The sequence below is a fragment of the Protopterus annectens genome, chromosome 4.part0, assembly GCF_019279795.1.
Source record: "Protopterus annectens isolate FY-2018-M chromosome 4.part0, PAN1.0, whole genome shotgun sequence".
In the NCBI taxonomy this organism is placed as follows: Eukaryota; Metazoa; Chordata; order Ceratodontiformes; family Protopteridae; genus Protopterus; species Protopterus annectens.
This window is the reverse complement of record NC_056733.1, coordinates 1,138,998,271-1,139,018,355: the sequence shown is the minus strand read 5'-3', so window position 1 is coordinate 1,139,018,355 and position 20,085 is coordinate 1,138,998,271. Positions and strand designations below refer to the sequence as shown.

At 39.1% G+C, this 20,085-nt stretch overlaps 1 protein-coding gene across 4 annotated transcripts in view; it reads right to left on the bottom strand.

The window, feature by feature from the left end:
• Nucleotides 1-20,085, bottom strand: part of SH3PXD2B (SH3 and PX domains 2B) — a 1,471,413-nt gene that overhangs the window by 982,135 nt on the left and 469,193 nt on the right. For all 4 annotated transcript variants that reach the window (XM_044069105.1, XM_044069106.1, XM_044069107.1 and 1 more), the window contains exon 3: nucleotides 3,979-4,054. In XM_044069105.1, the coding sequence (XP_043925040.1) occupies nucleotides 3,979-4,054 (76 nt within the window). The remainder of the gene's footprint in view (nucleotides 1-3,978; nucleotides 4,055-20,085) is intronic.

Here is a 20,085-nt window from a genome sequence, read left to right as displayed (position 1 = left end):
TTAACACTACTGTACCATTACATATTTTCCCCAGAAAGTACTTTTAATAAATTTTGATTATATCCTATCCATGATAAACAAAATCCATTTTAATAAATTAAATGTGCTCTTCATAGCTGTACTTGCAAGTCCTTCAACTATGGAAAAAAAATGGCAAAAGGCAAAAAAAAAAAAAAACAGTGAATCTTGAAACTTACTATAATGCCGTTACAGCATGCGGATGTCATCATGGGGAATGTGTCACCATACATACTACAGCATGCATATATCATGGGGACTGTGTCACCATACATACTACAGCATGCGGATGTCATCATGGAGACTGTGTCACCATACAAACTACCTCTGAGATCTCCAAACAGCAGAGTAAGAGGAATATGCTAGGATACAGCAGCCTCACACATACTATATGAAGAGGCCATTTACATAGTTTTTAGTCATTGTGTGCAGGGGCACAACTGCAGCCTTCATATTTTCAACACAAACCAGAGTTTCACATAAAAATATGAAAAGGGCTCACTGTAAGACATCAGCTAATAATACAATTTGAAGTAATTCAACCACTGCAGTAGTACAATAAAGAATGCAGCTTCTTTTGTTTTTAATATTTTATAAAGTGACGTGCACAGTATAATATGACCACTATGTGCTTTAAAAACTCCAGAGTAAGAACTAGCAGATATGAGCTGTTAACTAGCTACTTCCTGTGGTACAGTGTGACTTTGAGAAAGTTACTGAACAAGACAGTGCTTTGGGGAAATTGGGAATTTGGGGTAGGCTCCTCAACCATCTCCTGAACAGCATGACTAGTAACTAACCTTGAACACAATCTGTAAATGAAAATACAAGAGTAGGTCCTTGTCCAGGACACCCAATAAAACAGATTCTAAACAATAATACAGTTAGCATCTGAGGCAGCATCACAATTCACAGAATGGGAATATCCAAACATTAGTTCTGCATATGTGAGAGAAAGTACAGTTGTGTACACTTACCGTAAATGTAGATGTTCGAGTGTATTTCACTGTTGCAGTCATTACATTTGGGGGTAATCTGCTGGCAGGTTGCCCTCAGTCGGCCTGAATAACAAAGTCTTGGGTCCTGTGTCGGTTGCTGTCTCCTCTTCCATGACGTCAGGTCGTCAGGGGTATAAAACATACAGCCGATGCCATTTTCATCAGTTTTTCTTGCCCCAGATGTCAGGTGCCCTCCAAATGGGGAGCAAAAATATATATAAATAAGCTGTTAATATATAAATGCATTTTTTTAGAAACATAAACTTTACCCTCAACTAAAAGCAAATGCACCACAAAGGCTTCTGAGTATAGTGAAGGAAAGAAAAGGTATAGAATGGGGGATGACGGGTTGGTAACCCGGACTGCAACAGTGAATACACTCGAACATCTACATTTATGGTAAGTGTACACAACTGCACTATGTTCTTCGTGTTTCACTGTTGCAGCCATTACATTTGGGTAGAATCCCAAAGCTATGGATGGTAGGATGGAACTAAACAGCATTAGGAGCGGCTATAAGGCCCTGCAGGACTGCAGTGTCAAAGCCTGCCCTTGATTTAGAGAAGAGAGGTAAATGATAATGCTTTGTGAAGGTATGAACAGAGCTCCAAGTAGCAGCTTCAAGAATGTCTTTGGTTGGGACCCCTCTGAGAAAAGCTGCTGAAGTAGAGGCAGCCCTGGTGGAATGTGATCTGATCCCCTTGGACACCGGTTTACCATGGTGCAAATAGCAGAAACAAATGCAGTGGCTTATCCATTTAGAAATAGTCTGCTTTGATATAGCCTTCCCCTCTGATCCTGCAGCAAATGCCACCAATAGTTGCTCAGACTTTCTTAGAGATTTCGGCCTGTTTAAGTAGAATCTTAGCTGTCTGTGTACATCCAATGAATGCAGAATCCACTTCCCCTTGTTCTGTGGATTTGGGTAAAATGTTGGCAGGTGAATGGTCTGGCCACACTGGATACCACCTTAGGCATAAAAGAAGGATTGGTCCTGAGGGCCACCCTGTCCGGGTAAAAAATAATGAAAGGCTCCACTGCCATGAGAGCCTGTAGTTCTGTAACCCGTCTTGCATAAGTGACTCCCAAAAGGAAAGCTGTTTTCCAAGACAGAAATTTTATATCCGCAGTTGTTGCTGGTTCAGAAGGAGGCAGGGTGAGTTTTTCCAGCACAAAATTGAGGTCCCATGCAGGAGTTGGTGCTCTCCTGGACGGCCTTAAATTTTTGGTCCCTCTGAGATACTGTTTAAGCAGTGGATGAGAAAAGAGGGGAGGCTCTGTGTTTTAATGAGCTGAGATGGCAGAGGCATGGATTTTTACTGAAGAAAAAGATAGGCCCTTGTCAAGCATCTCGGTTAAGTATTGTAAAATCTGAGGAGTATTGGGCTTTGCTGCGTCTATTCCTTGTGCTTGGTTCCAAGCGCAGAATTCTCTTCCATTTATCAGCATAAGATTTTCTAGTACTAAGCCTTCTGGCTTCCAAAATGACATCCATCACAGGTTTACTGAGAGATGTGGTTTGAATAATTAGTTGATTAGCCATGCTGCAAGATTCAGAGTTTGGAGCTGAGTGTGCAGAATTTGATAGTTCCGCTGAGACAATAGATGAGGTGTTTGAGGCAAGTACCACGAAGGAAGGTGTGACATATTCCTTCGAAGCGGGTACAGTGCTGGCGAGGTCAGTCCGGAGCAATTAGGATCATTTTTGGTTTTTCCTGTCTGACTTTTAGTAAGACCTTGGAGAGTAGAGGCAGAGGGGGAAAGGCATAGACTGATACGTTTTTCCAGCTGAAGGATAGAGCATCCACTTTCCATGCTTTTTTGTGATGAATTCTTGTGCAGAATTTGTCCAACTGACAGTTTTGGGGAGAGGCAAATAGATCTATGTCCGGGCTCCTACATTTCTGTGTTAACATGATGAAGATTTGTGGATCCAGTTTCCATTCGTGCAGGTCCATAAGATTTCTGCTTAGGTCATCTGCTAGAGTATTTTGCTTCCCCGGCAGGAATTGAGCATTTTTAATACTTTGCGAATCTTGCGGCATACCGGACTCCAAATGGGTCTCAGTAGTGGCCTGCGACTCAAAAGTAGCGGGTATCAGGGGCTGCGAAAGCGCCTCACTGAGTACTGGCAAACCAGCGACTGGCTTAGGAGAAGCTTCGTCGTCGGTTTTGGACCTCGACAGTCTGTCTCTTGTCTTTGTGAACTCCGGTAGTCTGAATGCTAACTGACAACATTTCAGGGTAGTTAAATCTTGAACCAAAATATTTAGAAGCAAAAATATACTGACGCTTAATAGTGCGTTGGTTAAATTTAGCACAAAACCGACAGCAAAGCACGTTGTGATCAGGGCCTAGGCAAGGAATACAGTACAAGTGAAAATTCTTATGAGGTATTTGCTTCCCACAAGTAATGCAATTATTAACTTTTACTGACATCGGTAAGGAGCAAGAAAAAGTTTCTCCAACGGAGTACTTAGCTTTAGTTTGAAGACTTCGGTTCTGAAACTCGAAAACGAAAATTTCAGGAGTCGGCCGACTGGCACTTGCAAACTGCTTCTGATTCGGGCGCCACGAGGCAAGAAAGACTGATGAAAATGGCGTCGGCTGCATGTTTTATACCCCTGACGACCTGACGTCATGGAAGAGGAGACAGCAACTGATGCAGGACCAAAGACTTTGTTATTCAGGCCGAGTGAGGGTAACCTGCCAGCAGATTACCCCCAAATGTAATGACTGCAACAGTGAAACACGAAGAACATCTCCAGGACCCTCACAGTCCCCCATCTTACATATGAAGTGGTCCTCGTGATTCATGGCCTTGGGGCAGAGGTATCTGGAGATATCAGGCATTACTAAAATAATAGTCACTCACATTATGAATGACCGTCACTCACATTATGCATTTCCTAATCAGTACAAGCAGTGACAGAATACTTTGCACGATGTGGCATGATCCTACCCGGTAAAAAGGGGATGATTCGTTGCTTTGGATCTTTCTGGCCTCCCTCCATAGGAAACTTATCAAGCAACTGCATCTGGAAAGAAAAATTGAAAAAACATAAACATACAGCATATTTTAGTCAGCTTACATCTAAATAAGTTACATTTAGAAAAGCAATTAACAAGACGCCAATCCAGGTCTGATCACCTGCATCATACATCTCTGCACAATAAAGCAAACTGATAACCGCGTATTATAAGTCTGTTCACATCTTATTGACTTCATACATCCCAGCCAATCTTAACAGAAGCAGCAATCTTTAAAACACTGGTTGTTGTAAGAAATTTAACAACAGGGGCTCACTTAAAAAAGACAAGATAAAGATAACACGTCTTTGTAGTTGTACTCTTTCAACAGTGTTTAATAAATATTTCTACAGTCTTGAGGTGTAAATATAACAAAAAGGATCACTCGAACTTGTGGCGATGTTGTTCTAGCATTTTGTACTGAACCCCAAAACATTCTTCAAGGTTTGACAAAAAACAATGAAGTTCAACCAGAAAGCACTTACTGATTTGGCTAGGAAGTACTAAAATATAAAAAAAATAAAGTTTTATGGGATCATTAAAATAGAACCTCCCCAGACACCAAAATATCCCTTGAAAGTGACAACTTATCCACAATCAGTCTTGGACATTGCATATATGTCATCAGTCACCGCCACTCAGATTCTGTCCACCATTCTGTAGTCCTAACCGGTTATGCTAAACACGGTCTACAGTAACCACCTAACTCTAAAATTAACCTTAATCAGAGGCAAACATCCGAACAGTAATTGTACATGCAGTCTTAATGAACTTAGGCCTGGGGTAAGCATTTAGAGTCTGAAAGCACTCAAGCTTAGGGATGCATTTTATATAAAGGTTCAGTCCAGGCTTAATTCAGTTGTACGTAACCTCCTGGCCAAATTGTGGCTTCCAAAATCATAGGACTAGGGCTAGGTGTAGGGCTGAAATTTGGATTTTTATTGAATTAGAGAAGTGGGTTGTTCTTACAGAGACAGTCTGAGTGAAAATATAGGTTTACATCAGACATACTATAATAATAATAACACTTTTATATATCAAAGTTATGGTTACATTCAAGTGGTTCAGTTTTAAAATATGGATGCACATAAAACCAAAACACATAATCTTAAAAGAATGATCTTGAAATTAGTTACAGCCCTGATGCTGAAAAATCCAGAATTGTATGAATGCTGTAATATTCTGTACGCCCTTGTGAATAGTAACCTACACAAACAACAGGTATGTGATATACTAAATGAGCAGGCAATATATCATAACAGTACACATTTGAGTGTTGTCACTTTTTGGCAGTCATAACAGTAGGTATCTATACCATAGGCTGAGAGATTCCTGGCCAGATTTTCAGAGCTAAACACCCTTCTCCCATCAGCCGTCTGACATCAAACTGGATGTCTACTTGTGTACCCATTAAACAGGCTGTGACTACCTGTATGACAGGTGGCTCTTTCTTACATATCATCAGGTCAGTGTCTTCTTCTTTCAGCTTTTCCTGGTTAGAGTTCGCCACAGCAGATCACCTGTCCGCTCACGACTGGCAGTGGAGTTTTACTGCGTCAGGTTGCCAGCCCAACCTTTCACAGAAGGCACACACACGCACTCACACCTAGGGCCAATTTAGAGTGCCCAAGGTCAGTGTCTATTCTAAATAAAGTAGTTGTGCAAAATCTTACCTAAACAGTAGATGTCCCTCTCTTCAATGTTGCAGTATTCTTTACAATAGGGATCCCCTGCCTAGGACAGCCTGACATCCAGCCAGTATACTAAAGCCTTTAGACTGTAATGGGTAAGCTGTACATTACATGTATGTTCCATGTGCATGGCATAAGGCATAAAGGTGACGTCCGGACATAGCATCTTCAGAACTGAAAAAGCCCCAGTAGGAATGCCAGTCTAATTATACTAGTAGGTAACAAGTATATCCAGAAGGAAAAAGGCTCAAGAGGAGGAGGGAGGGAGTGAATACTGCAACAGTGAAGAGAAGGACATCTACTGCTATGGTAAGACTTTACACAACTCTTCTATGTCCTTCCATATCACTGCTGTCATATATTTTTCAATAGGGAGAGTGTGAAAGCCCAGGAAGAAAGATGGGAGGAGGAAGGGCAAGCAAAGCCCTCAAGAAAGTCATGATGAAGGGCACTGCCAGAAACAGCTCTAGCCCTTGAAATTACATGCAACTTACAGTGCTTGATAAAAGTATGCACAAAAGTACAGGTTGCTGCCTCAAGAATAGAATTAGTATCCAATCCCTTGAAAAAAGCACCAGAAGAGGCTACCGCCCTAGCAGAGTGAACCTTAACAGAAGAAGGAATGCTCTTCCCATGAAAGGAATAACAAAAAGAAATGGCTTTAGACATCCAAGAAGAAACAGTTTGCTTGGAAACAGCCAAACCTAAAGATTTAGGATGAAAAGGAACAAAAAGCTGTTCAGAGTTACGAATGGCTTTAGTTTTATCCAAATACCAAGAGTTGTCTATGTAAATCCAACGTGTGAAGAATCTTCTCACTAGCAGACTGAGGAGAAGGTTAAAAAACATGGGCATATGATAGACTAATTAAGAGACAACTCATTAACCACCTTGGGCAAAAAAGAAGGAATAGCAGGAAGGGACACCCTGTCCTTATGAAAAACTAAAAATGGAGGGACAGTCATAATGGCTTGCAGGTCAGACACCTGTCTGGCAGAAGTAACAGCCAAAAGAAGAACAGTCCTCCAAGAACAATGCTGTAAGGAAGTTGAAGCAGTAGGCTCAAAAGCAGCCCAAGTCAACTTTTCCAAAACAAAATTAAGGTCCCAGGAAGGAGGAACAGGCTTCCTGGGAGTCCTAATATAAAGGATGCCTTTAAGAAACTGTTTGGCCTCAAATCTATAGGCCAAAGGGGAAGTCAACGGTAGATAAGCAGAAATAGCTAAAAGGTGGGCTTTAACAGAAGAATAAGCCAACCCTGCATTAAGCAATTCACACAAATAAAACAGAACCAAAGGAACATCCACAATAAGTGGATCCAGGTTATAAAAAAGACAAAATGAAAATCTCTTTCATTTGGACAAATAAGAGTCTCAAGTAGTGGGTTTCCTGGCCTCTTGCAGGACCTGAAGCATGTCCTCAGAAAAAAAGGTGTCTGAAGGGAATCAAAATCCTTTCAATCACAATGTCAGTTGAAGAGTGGACGGGTGGGGATGGATGAGAGACCCATTGTCTTGTGTGATAAGATCCACCCTGTGAGGTAACTTGTGATGACTGCTCATTGCTAAATGCAGAACAGTGAACCAATGCTGTCTGGGACAAAAGGGAGTTGACAACAAGATTTTGGAGGCATCCTGTTCTATTTTGAACGGGACCTTCGGGATGAGAGGAAGGGGAGGGAAGGCATAAAGAAACATCCCCTTCCAAGAGAAAGAGAGGGAGCCCACTTTCCAGACTAGAGGACATGGGACTCTGGTGCAAAAGAGAGGAAGTTGTCTGTTCGGAGGTGACACAGAGGTCTACTTGAGGAGTACCACCACTGGTAGACATTGCCCAGAAACACATCCTTGTGAAGCATCCACTCCTTGGACTGTGTTATTTTATTTATTTTATTTTTATTTATTTTACATTTGTTGACCGGGCTAGTCTAACTGGATACATGTCCATTTTCAGTAGAGGCCCGGGGAGAAAAGCTCCAACACGCACATACACACACATACACACACATACTACAATATAGAATGTTGCAACAGTCCAAGCTTAACACAGCTGTTGTTAATAAAAATACAATACTCATAGTGAGCATAACACAAACGGTGCAGGTAATGTACAAAAAGATGTTTCTATATACATATATACATAGATTTAAATTGCAATATCATGGCCTTTTTGGTTCTTTAATGATAGGTCTGTAGTTAGTACAGTAGAGTAAAAGGTGAAGAATATTCTTTAGTATAAAGAAAGAAAGTTGGTCAGGGTTAGTACAAGGGCATAACCATTGTGTACTGAGATATAGCTTTAGTTTCTGTTTAAAAAGTGTTATTGAGGACAGAGATAAGAGTTCAGTGGGTAGAAGGCCCCAGTGCTTTCCAACAGTATTAGAGAACAGAGAGTCGCCTGCCAAGTTGTTGGATCTGCTAGTGCAGATAAGTAGGTTATTTGAGGAGCGTAAATTTTTAAGATTGCTGTAAGGGGTAATGAGGCTAGAGAGTATTGGAGTGTTGGTGGGTTGATATAGGATCTTATGGGCAATAGCAAGCTGGTGAAACTGAAGCTGATTTTGAAACTCTAGCCATCCTAGTTGCTTTAGATTAAGACAATGATGAGTTCGAAAAGGAGAGCCAGTGGCAAATCTAGCAATATTATTATAGGAGATTGCCAGTTTGTTGAGTTGTTTTTTGAAAGATTAGTGTATATGGGTGAAGCATAGATCAGAGTGGAGATTAGGTGAGTTCTGGCTATAGCGGTCCTGGCGAATGGTGTAAGAAAGGGTTTGATTCTCTAGAAGGACCCCAATTTTTTGTTGACTGTTTTTATTGTGTTGTTTATATGAGTATCAAAGTTAATGCTGCTATCTATTGTTATTCCTAAGAGTTTAGTGGTTGGGTCAGGATATACGAGAGTGCCATTATTAGATACGAGTGTGAAATGTACTGGGGTGGACTTTCAGGTTGGAGTGAAAAGTAAAAGTTTAGTTTTGGGGGGGTTTAGGAGGAGTCAGCGGTTTAAAAACCATTGTTCCACTGTATTAAATGCTTTTTGGGTAAGGGTCTGTAGCTCAGTTGGAGAAGTGGCTGAACAAAGTATTGTGGAGTCGTCTGTGTATTGAATACAGTTCACTTCAGGAATTGCTGAGTTAAGATCATTAATAAAAATGGAAAATAGGAGTGGGCCTAATATGGAGCCCTGAGGAACACAAAGGGAAATGGGGAGGTGTGTAGATAGATTATTATCCCATAGCACAGCCTGTTGTCTATTGTCCAAGTAAGATTTGAACCATTTTATGGCTAGAGGTTCAAGTGAAAGGGATTGCAGTATATTTAAAAGTAGCTGGTATTTAACCATATCAAAAGCTTTAGATAAATCAATAAAGACTGCAGAGGAAAGACTATTATTGTCACGGTTTTTGTTAATGCAGTCTGTAATGGAGAGCAGGGCAGTGGTAGTACTGTGGTATGGTCTAAATCCATGTTGACAATTGGCAAATAAGTTATTTTGGATTAGGTGGTTAAGTAGTTGCTTATGGATGCATTTCTCCATTATTTTGCCAGAGGAGAGAGTAGAGCTATAGGACGATAGTTTGAAAAGGCATTAGAGTTCCCACCTTTATGTAGGGGGATGATGTGTGAGATTTTCCAGATAGATGGGATGGTTCCTTCACTTATGGTTCTGTTAATCCGAATGGAGATGAGATAGGCTATGGCTTTAGCTCCTTTTTGCAGGTATTCTGCTGGTAGTTGGTCAGCTGAGGGGGTGGTAGGTTTTAGTTTTTGGAGAAGGGAGAAAATGAAGGAAGTAGAAACTGGTTGTAACTGAAATGATGGAAGTGGGCTAATAGTAGAAGTAGGCAGATTTGAGGTACCTGGAGATAGCTGACTAGCAAGTGTTTGGATGGCATCTGTGAAGAAAGAACTAAAGGCATTAGCAGTTTGTGTGGGATTCTCAAGGTTAGAGCCTTGTGGGTTAGGTGTGATAGATTGACCTAGGTGTAGTAGTTTGTTAATGCTAGTCCAAAACTTTTGTGGTTTCTTTTGGTAAGTTTGCTGTAGTTGGAAGTAAATGTTTTTTTATCTAAGAGGATAGATTTTTCGTATTATTTCTAAGTTGTCTAAAGTTTTGGTGGTCTGTAGGATTCTTAGTAGTATGCCACTTTGCCCAGGATTTGTTTCTAAGAAGGACTTTTTGCCTAGTAGCTTTTGAGAGCCATGGGGCAGGTTTAGCTCTATTTCTAATAGAGCGTGATGGGGCGTGGTGGTCAGTGATGGCTAAGAATGTGGAATTAAAGTATTCCCCTGCTTCATCTAGTGGGAGGGATTTTAGTGGTGACCAATTACACTGCTTGAGTTCTGTTTTGAAAAGTTCAGGGTTAAAATGTTTTTTGGTCCATATTGTCCTGAAAGTATTTGGGTAAATTAAGTTGGTTTTATGTCTGATAATATAAGTTAGTGAGTGGTTACTTAGATCATCTGGGAGGGTTCCTACTTTGTATGTTTGAAGAGGAGAATTAGTAAGAATCCAATCTAAGGTACTTTCTTTGTTATTGGGTTTATTAATCCTGGTTGGGGAGGTAATAGTTTGTGAGAAGCCATTTAGGTTAACATGGGTGGTAGGGTGTACAGTACTACAGGACTTCCAGTCGATATTAAAGTCTTCAAGGACTATAGTTTCTTGTGGGAGATTAATAGAAAGCCGGTTAGGGATATTTTCACGGGTATTAATGTTATTTCCAGGAGGACGGTAGATACAAATGATATATATGGATTTACATGTGCTGACCTGACATTTAGAAATGAGGATTTTAGCATTATTGTCCAAAGGTGGACTAAGGTTTGCAGTGGTAACTTGTAGCTCTGCTTTATAAAGGATTGCTACCCCTCCTCCCTTTCTGGCTATGCAGTCTAGTCTCAGGATGTTGTAACCAGATGGGGTGACTTCATTGCCTTTAATTGTAGGTTTTAGCCATGTTTCAGATAAACATAGGATGTCAAATAGGTGGACATCTAGGAGGGCGTGGTGGTGGGCAATTTTGTTGTTAATGCTACGTATATTGAGATGTGCTATATAGAGTGAGTTAGAAGGTCTAGTAGGGGCTTGGTTACTAGCAATATTAGGGTTGCTTTGTTCAGTGGCAAGAGTATTGTTTTGGCCGGGGTTAGGATGAATGCCCCCATCTAGTAAGGAGTGGAGGTATATACTATTTATAGGGTTGTGAAGCTTGCAATAATAGTAAAGTGATTTCCTAACATTTAGATTGATATACTTGATGTGGGCCAGTCTATGAAATGTGGCTTGTAGGTAGCAGGGTCTGGATGTGATGTTTATGTAGTTTTGGGAGATAGCAAGTAGTGGTGTGGAAGTGAGTTTAGAGGGGAAGAGAAGGTTGCAGTATAATGGTTGTTCATTGGAGGTTAGCAGATAGGCAATAGTTAGAGGAGGTAAGAGTGAGGCCAGGAGTAATAGTTTTATTTATTTATTTATTTTATTTTATTTTATTTATATTTGTTGACCGGGAGTGTCCGACTGGACGTAGGTCCATTTTCAGCGGAGGCCCGGGGAGAAAAGCTCCACAGTTAAAATAAACAGACAGTTGTTGCATTGGATTACATAGCAATTAACAATTTACATAGCAATTACTTACAACATATTTACAGATGAAGAACATAGTACATCAGTAGACAACTAGAATCTTTATCTGTGAAGTACATAACAGACATTAGGAACAAACGTTAAGACCACGAAGCTGAAGCCACCAACTTTAAATAAATCCAAAACTGGTCTTTTATTGTAGAAGAACAAAACACTAATACCACGTATCACAAGCGCTTTCGCTCGGATATTCCGAGCTTTTTCAAGTTGATGACAGAGTGTAAAACATCAGTTTAAATAGCTGCTTGCATTGATTAATAATTAAACCATTTTGTAATTAAAATATTATTCAATTACAGACCACCATTTCAAGTAAAAAGCTACCTGAACAAGTACATAAAAACTTTCTTTAAAGCATAAAATAAATTACATTTTTTCATTAAATTAAAATGAATTCATGTTACATGAATTATCTCCACTTAATTGATAAAATGTACTAAATGCATTTAAAAATGCTGCAATTTTTAAAAAAACTTTAATATAACTTCATTGTTACTTGTACTATAAATTCCTTTGTTAAAGGACCTATTTGTGAATAATTGTTGACAGGATCCTACTCTAGCAAATAAAAGTAAATATAGGTACACCCATGTGTGTGTCAAGTACTTCTCCTTTTAAAATGTGTAATGTTCGAGTATTATTGTTTTAGACTGTCTCATAATCTGGCCCTTCTTAGTTTTAATACTGGTTTGATACTGATTGTATCATTCAACCCAGGCCAGTTCCCTGCATTCAGTCTAAGTTGCCACACCAGTTCCCTATATTCTAGAGTGGCTTCCCAGTCTCCCCCTCTTAAATCACGATTTACCTGCTCAAGAATCATAAATTTAAAGTTGTAGTTCGGACATGTAAGGGAATGCTTGTAAAGGGCATTGGTTTCTTTACTTTTAGATATCTCGTAAAAATGCTCATACATTCTCCTCTTAATTTCCCTTTCCGTCTTACCTACATAAAAACTTTTGCAAAACATGCACACCACCAGATAAACCACTCCTCTTGAATTGCATGTAAAATACGTTGGAGATTCAATTCTCATTTTTCTGGAAGGCAAATATATGCCTTTATCATCTAAAATTGCGTGACATTGGTGGCATGCTCCACACTTATATGTGCCAACTCTTTTTATGTGATCATTCTCTTTTCTTTTCTTCTTTTCAAACATCTCTTTTAAGTTGACACCCTTTTTCCTGATAAATCTTGGTTTAGTTGGTAACACATTTTTAAAATCTTCATGTGCTGTTAACAATGGCCAAAATTTATTGATAGTTCTTTCTATTTCTTGTGCTTGGCTACAATGTGTGTAAATAAATTTGGGTCCCATAAACTCATTTCCCTTTGTGCTAGTTAGTTGATTTGATGTGAGACCCTTACCTAGTAAAGGGGAATACAATGACTCTCTTTTGCTAATTACCTCCCTGTATAATGTTTGAAATAAGTCCAAAGGGTAGCCTCTCTCTAGGAACATTTGCTGCAGAACCAGAACCTCACAATTGAAGTCACCCTCTGTACTGCACATCCTAGACGCTCTAATCAGCTGCCCTTTAAGAATTCCTTTTTTCTGTGTGAAAGGGTGAGCACTTTGGAAATGTAAGAGTGAATTAGAAAATGAAGCCTTACGATAAATTTTTGACTGGAAGGTTTTGTTGTTATAATCTTTATACAGATTCACATCCAAATAATGGAGTTCATGCAGCCCTATTGTATGTGTGAATTTCAGGAAACTAGTCGAGTTGTTAATATGAATTAAAAATTCTGAGAGTGAGTCATGTGTTCCTTTCCATAAGATACAAATGTCATCCAAGAACCTTCTGTAAAACAGCAAGTGTTTTTCCCATGGGGATATAAATACGTTCTTCAATTCCCACCTGTGTAATATAACATTGGCATAGATGGTAGCACATGGTGCCCCCATGGCAACTCCCTTAAGCTGCTTGAACAACTCTCCATTAAAGAATACAACATTGTTCTCCAATACCATACTCATTAATTCCACAATCAAGTTGGTTAAGTTAGCACCTAAGCTTGTTTCTTGCGTAAAAAATTCACTGAACCATTGGAGTCCAATGTCATGAGGTATACTTGGAAATAAATCTTTGATATCAATAGTTACCATTAGTAACTCTGATTCAAAGTTGTTACAGGGAACATTTTGTAAAAACTCCCAGGAATCCCTACACACATACCTTAGCAAGTGAGTAAATTTCTTTGCTACATGATCAATAAATTTTGATAAAGGTTCTGTTATGCTACCACTTCCTGCCACTATTGGTCTGAATGCCAAGGGATCAAGTCCTTTATGTGTTTTTGGAATTCCAAATATTATAGGTGACCTTGGTTTTGGAACATGCAAGAAGTTGTATAATTTCTCATTAATGACCCCTTGCCATAAGTAGTCATTCAAACAATACTTGATTTTGGACCAATATATGTGTACCTCATTTCTGGAAACCGTTGCATATTGTTTATCGTCTTGCAGCATTTGGTGGAGGTGCTCATCATAATTGCTCTAATACATAAGCACGATACCCCCCCCCCCCTTTATCCGGTTTCATCACTCTTATGTTTTCCCTTTTTAACATTTCAATGAAATCAAATTCAGTTTGCTACAAATTTGTTTTGTCAGTTTGAGTAAATTTTAAACTCCTGAGTTCATTTTCCACTAATTGTTCAAAAAGTTTAATTAACAAATGCATGGGAGGGTTAAATAAACTTTTCCTATCCAATTCGGAGGGTGTGTGTGTTTGCTGTTTAAATAAATGTTGTAGATTAAGGCTTCTGGTGAACAACTTAACATCTATTAAAGTAAGGGGTATATTGCAGTTTTTAAATGGAACAAAATGTAAGCCTTTCGTAAATACATCAAAAGAAATATCATTAAGTGCTACTTCCGTGTAGTTGTAAATAGTAAAGTTAGATTTAGTATATAGCTTACATGCCCCCTGCACTGTGCTTGAAATTACTTCATTTACATTTTTGTTCTTTTCTTTCTTTTTTCTTTTTTTATTTGCAGCAATACTTATGTCCCCTACTTTTAATGGGTCAAAAATTTCCACTGTACCTATGTATTCCAGTGACGTGGTGCTTGCGGTTTCTGCTTCCACCCCACTGCCCTCCCTGGGTGTTGGTGAAAATCCTGCGTAGACCCTTTTCGTTCTTTGCCAGCTAGCCTTTCACTTCTCCGTAATGGCTCCCCCCCCCCCCCAGTTGTTTTGAGCTGCATTTTCTTCATTGCTCATGTTCTGATTTTCAGCCCTATGTAATCTATATAAGGGGTAAGCCACCCCCTCCCTGTATTCAATTACGTCTCTTTCCAACTTGCGCATTTTCCTATTGATTACCTTATTACAAAATGTATCTACATCATCAAACACTTTACTATAATCAATTTTTATTGTGGAGAAATTGGAATCAGTAACAATGTTGTTATTTAATGTGTTCAAATCATTTGTAAGAACATTCTGTTTGGCTTCATATTCTTCTATCATAGCACCCAACATTTCAACCCCTGCCCTGTTGAAAATGTCACAGAGTTTGAAATAATAGGGTGTTCCAGTTTGCACATTGTTGGGAAATTTAAATATTCTCAAACCTTTTGGAATACGTTTTAACTTTACGCATTCTTTTAAATAATCAACTTCAATTTGATTATTCTTTAAAGCATACAGTTTCTTTTTGAATTCATCGAATTCATTTTCAATAATGGGTGTTTTATTTGAATGAACAGTACCTTTGTTAAATGAGAATTGCTGCTCTACCCAGTTCGTAAAGCAAAAGTCCTTATGTTGTTGTTGCCTTTTTTCCGTTTTTGAGGACCTGGGTCTCTCCATTTCTTCAAACGGTCCACTCGACCAATACTTTCGTTAATGTTTGCCCTTGCATTCAGCATGGTGTTAAATCCATTTGAGGAAACTAAACCATTTGTGTCCGAGCAAGCTCCACCAAGCCTGCTAGCATTCTGTGCTGCGTGCTGCTGGTTCGCTGACGCTGTGCCAGTTTCCGGTTGAGCTCCCTTCAGGAGCTTGGTTATCTCAGCCAATGCTGCTAAAACACCGTTAAACTCCGCTCGAGTTACCGGTGCCTCTGGATCAGTGATTCTTAAAATTTCTGGTGTTTCCACCGGATCGAAGGCATCCGCTTCCGCAGCCATTACGCACTCACAACGCTTAAGCCAAAACAAATTAGAGAACGGAACCAGGAACAAACGTTAAGACCACGAAGCTGAAGCCACCAACTTTAAATAAATCCAAAACTGGTCTTTTATTGTAGAAGAACAAAACACTAATACTACGTATCACAAGCGCTTTCGCTCGGATATTCCGAGCTTTTTCAAGTTGATGACAGAGTGTAAAACATCAGTTTAAATAGCTGCTTGCATTGATTAATAATTAAACCATTTTGTAATTAAAATATTATTCAATTACAGACCACCATTTCAAGTAAAAAGCTACCTGAACAAGTACATAAAAACTTTCTTTAAAGCATAAAATAAATTACATTTTTTCATTAAATTAAAATGAATTCATGTTACATGAATTATCTCCACTTAATTGATAAAATGTACTAAATGCATTTAAAAATGCTGCAATTTTTAAAAAAATTTTAATATAACTTCATTGTTACTTGTACTATAAATTCCTTTGTTAAAGGACCTATTTGTGAATAATTGTTGACAGGATCCTACTCTAGCAAATAAAAGTAAATATAGGTACACCCATGTGTGTGTCAAGTACTTCTCCTTTTAAAATGTGTAATGTTCGAGTATTATTGTTTTAGACTGTCTCATAATCTGGCCCTTCTTAGTTTTAATACTGGTTTGATACTGACTGTATCATTCAACCCAGGCCAGTTCCCTGCATTCAGTCTAAGTTGCCACACCAGTTCCCTATATTCTAGAGTGGCTTCCCAGTCTCCCCCTCTTAAATCACGATTTACCTGCTCAAGAATCATAAATTTAAAGTTGTAGTTCGGACATGTAAGGGAATGCTTGTAAAGGGCATTGGTTTCTTTACTTTTAGATATCTCGTAAAAATGCTCATACATTCTCCTCTTAATTTCCCTTTCCGTCTTACCTACATAAAAACTTTTGCAAAACATGCACACCACCAGATAAACCACTCCTCTTGAATTGCATGTAAAATACGTGGGAGATTCAATTCTCATTTTTCTGGAAGGCAAATATATGCCTTTATCATCTAAAATTGCGTGACATTGGTGGCATGCTCCACACTTATATGTGCCAACTCTTTTTATGTGATCATTCTCTTTTCTTTTCTTCAAACATCTCTTTTAAGTTGACACCCTTTTTCCTGATAAATCTTGGTTTAGTTGGTAACACATTTTTAAAATCTTCATGTGCTGTTAACAATGGCCAAAATTTATTGATAGTTCTTTCTATTTCTTGTGCTTGGCTACAATGTGTGTAAATAAATTTGGGTCCCATAAACTCATTTCCCTTTGTGCTAGTTAGTTGATTTGATGTGAGACCCTTACCTAGTAAAGGGGAATACAATGACTCTCTTTTGCTAATTACCTCCCTGTATAACGTTTGAAATAAGTCCAAAGGGTAGCCTCTCTCTAGGAACATTTGTTGCAGAACCAGAACCTCACAATTGAAGTCACCCTCTGTACTGCATTAAGAGTACAGATAATTATTAATTTCTTTAATTAATTCTTAATTAAATTAAGAGGAGAATGTATGAGCATTTTTACGAGATATCTAAAAGTAAAGAAACCAATGCCCTTTACAAGCATTCCCTTACATGTCCGAACTACAACTTTAAATTTATGATTCTTGAGCAGGTAAATCGTGATTTAAGAGGGGGAGACTGGGAAGCCACTCTAGAATATAGGGAACTGGTGTGGCAACTTAGACTGAATGCAGGGAACTGGCCTGGGTTGAATGATACAATCAGTATCAAACCAGTATTAAAACTAAGAAGGGCCAGATTATGAGACAGTCTAAAACAATAATACTCGAACATTACACATTTTAAAAGGAGAAGTACTTGACACACACATGGGTGTACCTATATTTACTTTTATTTGCTAGAGTAGGATCCTGTCAACAATTATTCACAAATAGGTCCTTTAACAAAGGAATTTATAGTACAAGTAACAATGAAGTTATATTAAAGTTTTTTTAAAAATTGCAGCATTTTTAAATGCATTTAGTACATTTTATCAATTAAGTGGAGATAATTCATGTAACATGAATTCATTTTAATTTAATGAAAAAATGTAATTTATTTTATGCTTTAAAGAAAGTTTTTATGTACTTGTTCAGGTAGCTTTTTACTTGAAATGGTGGTCTGTAATTGAATAATATTTTAATTACAAAATGGTTTAATTATTAATCAATGCAAGCAGCTATTTAAACTGATGTTTTACACTCTGTCATCAACTTGAAAAAGCTCGGAATATCCGAGCGAAAGTGCTTGTGATACGTGGTATTAGTGTTTTGTTTTTCTACAATAAAAGACCAGTTTTGGATTTATTTAAAGTTGGTGGCTTCAGCTTCGTGGTCTTAACGTTTGTTCCTGGTTCCGTTCTCTAATTTGACATAACAGACATTAACAAATGTTACAAGAAGAAGTTCCTGCTGTATAACAAGTACTGGCTTATGAGCATCTGAGCTTGCTATAATCAAGGTAGTTAGTGGAATGGAAGGAAAGGTAGTGGTTGAATGGGGATGGTGATATTAGAGTGGGAGTTGCAAGGGCATAGCCAGCATGTTTTTAGGTGCGCTATTAGTAAAGATTTGAAGTGGGTGCATGATGGTATGGAGTTAATTGTGGGTGGGAGGGAGTTCCATAATTTGGCTATGGTGCAAGAGAATAGTGCTTCACCAGCAGAGTTATTGGCTTTAGTGATTTGCAAGTGATTTTTGTTGCTGGATCTTAGTGGTCTGGTGGTACGATAGGGTTGGAGTAGATTCTGGAGGGATGGGACATTTAGTGGATGATTTACTAGTTTGTAGGCAAGTGAGAATTGATACCACTGAAGGAGGTGAGGGAGTTCAAGTCAGCCCAGTTCAGCAACTGAGAGACGGTGGTGACTACGGTAGGATGCCCCTGTGGCGAATTTGGTGATTTTGTTGTAGCAGGTCTCTAGCTTGTTTAAATTGCATTGCCTTAGGCTGGTATATATTGAACAGGCATAAAGTAGGGTGGAGATAAGGTGGGAATTTGCTTTTGAAATCTTTGCTGCTTTGGTGAGAAGTTGCTTATTTCTGTATAGCATTCCTAGTTTATTGTGGACTTTTTTTATGGTCAAGGATATGTGAATGTCAAATTTTAGTTTATTGTCTATTTCCACTCATAGCAATTTGGTGTGTTCAGTTGGGTATATAGTGGTGTTGTCTTTGCTGTGATGTTAAAGTGAGAGTTGTTTTGAGTATGTTTGGTGGGTTGGAAGATGAGTAGTTTAGTTTTGTTTGGGTTGAGTACTAATTGGCCATCGGATAACCAAGTTTCAACAGAGGAAAACGCTTCCTGTGTGACTTTTTGCAGTTTGGGTAGGGACTGGGCTGAGCAGATGATGGTTGAGTCATCTGCATATTGTATGAGTGTGCCATGTTTGGTGGCAGAGGCTAGATTATTGGTTAAAACAGAGAAGAGTAGGGGTCCAAGGATGGATCCTTGGGCAACCCCTATGGAGACAGGTAGTTGGGGAGGTATGTCATTCTGCCATACAATGGATTGTTGGCGATCAGACAGGTAACTCTGAAACCAGTTGGTGACCGATTGTGAGAAGGATAGGTTATTGAGGACAGAGATAAGTTGTTTGTGTGGGACCATATCAAATGCTTTAGATAGGTCTAGGAAAGTAGCAGAGGAGAGATAGCCATTGTTTTTATGCTGAAGGATAGTGTTAGTAAAGGAGACTAAGGCAGTGGTGGTGCTATGGTTTGGTCAGAAACCATGCTGAGTATTGGAAAGGAGGTTGTTAGTAAGGAGGTAGTCTGAGACCTGAGAGTGTATGCATCTCTCTAGTATTTTGGAGAGTGGAGAGAGAATAGCTATGGGGCGGTAATTGGTTAGCACTGTGGAGGGTCCGCCTTTGTGGAGGGGAATTTTATGTGTTACTTTCCACAGTGTGGGAACGTAACTTTCTGACAGAGATTGGTTAATCAAGATAGATACTGGGTAGGCCAGAGCATCAGCTGCGATTTGTTGGTATTCACTTGGGAGGTTGTCTGCTGCTAATCTGGTGGGCTTAAGTTTAGTTAAGAGTTTTTTTTATGTTGGAGGTAGGTACAGGAGAAAAAGAGAAGGCAGTGGGGAGATTACTAGTTGAAGGTGTGGGTTGGAGGGGAGGGGGGTTGTGTTGTTTAGCTAGTGATAGTATGGTTTGTGTGAAGTGTGTCTTGAATGAGGTAGCAATATTTTCTGAGGAGTGAGGGATGTTAGGAGGAGGGGTACTGACTTTACCTGGGTGGACGATGGAGTTTATGGAGGGCCAGAATTGTTTGGGGCTGTGTTGAGAGGAGTCTAGGGCAGACCGGTAGTATTGGAATTAGCTTTTTGACTCTATTGCATAGTTCTAGGAATTTCTGTCTAGTTGAGGGGGTTTTGGTTTTGCGCCAGTGCTCCCAGGCTTTATCCCTGTTTTTCATTTCTGACTTAGTGGTTTTCTGTAGCCATGGGGAGGGTTGTGCTTTGATTCTGGAAAGTCTTATGGGGGCATGGTAATTAAGGATGCTC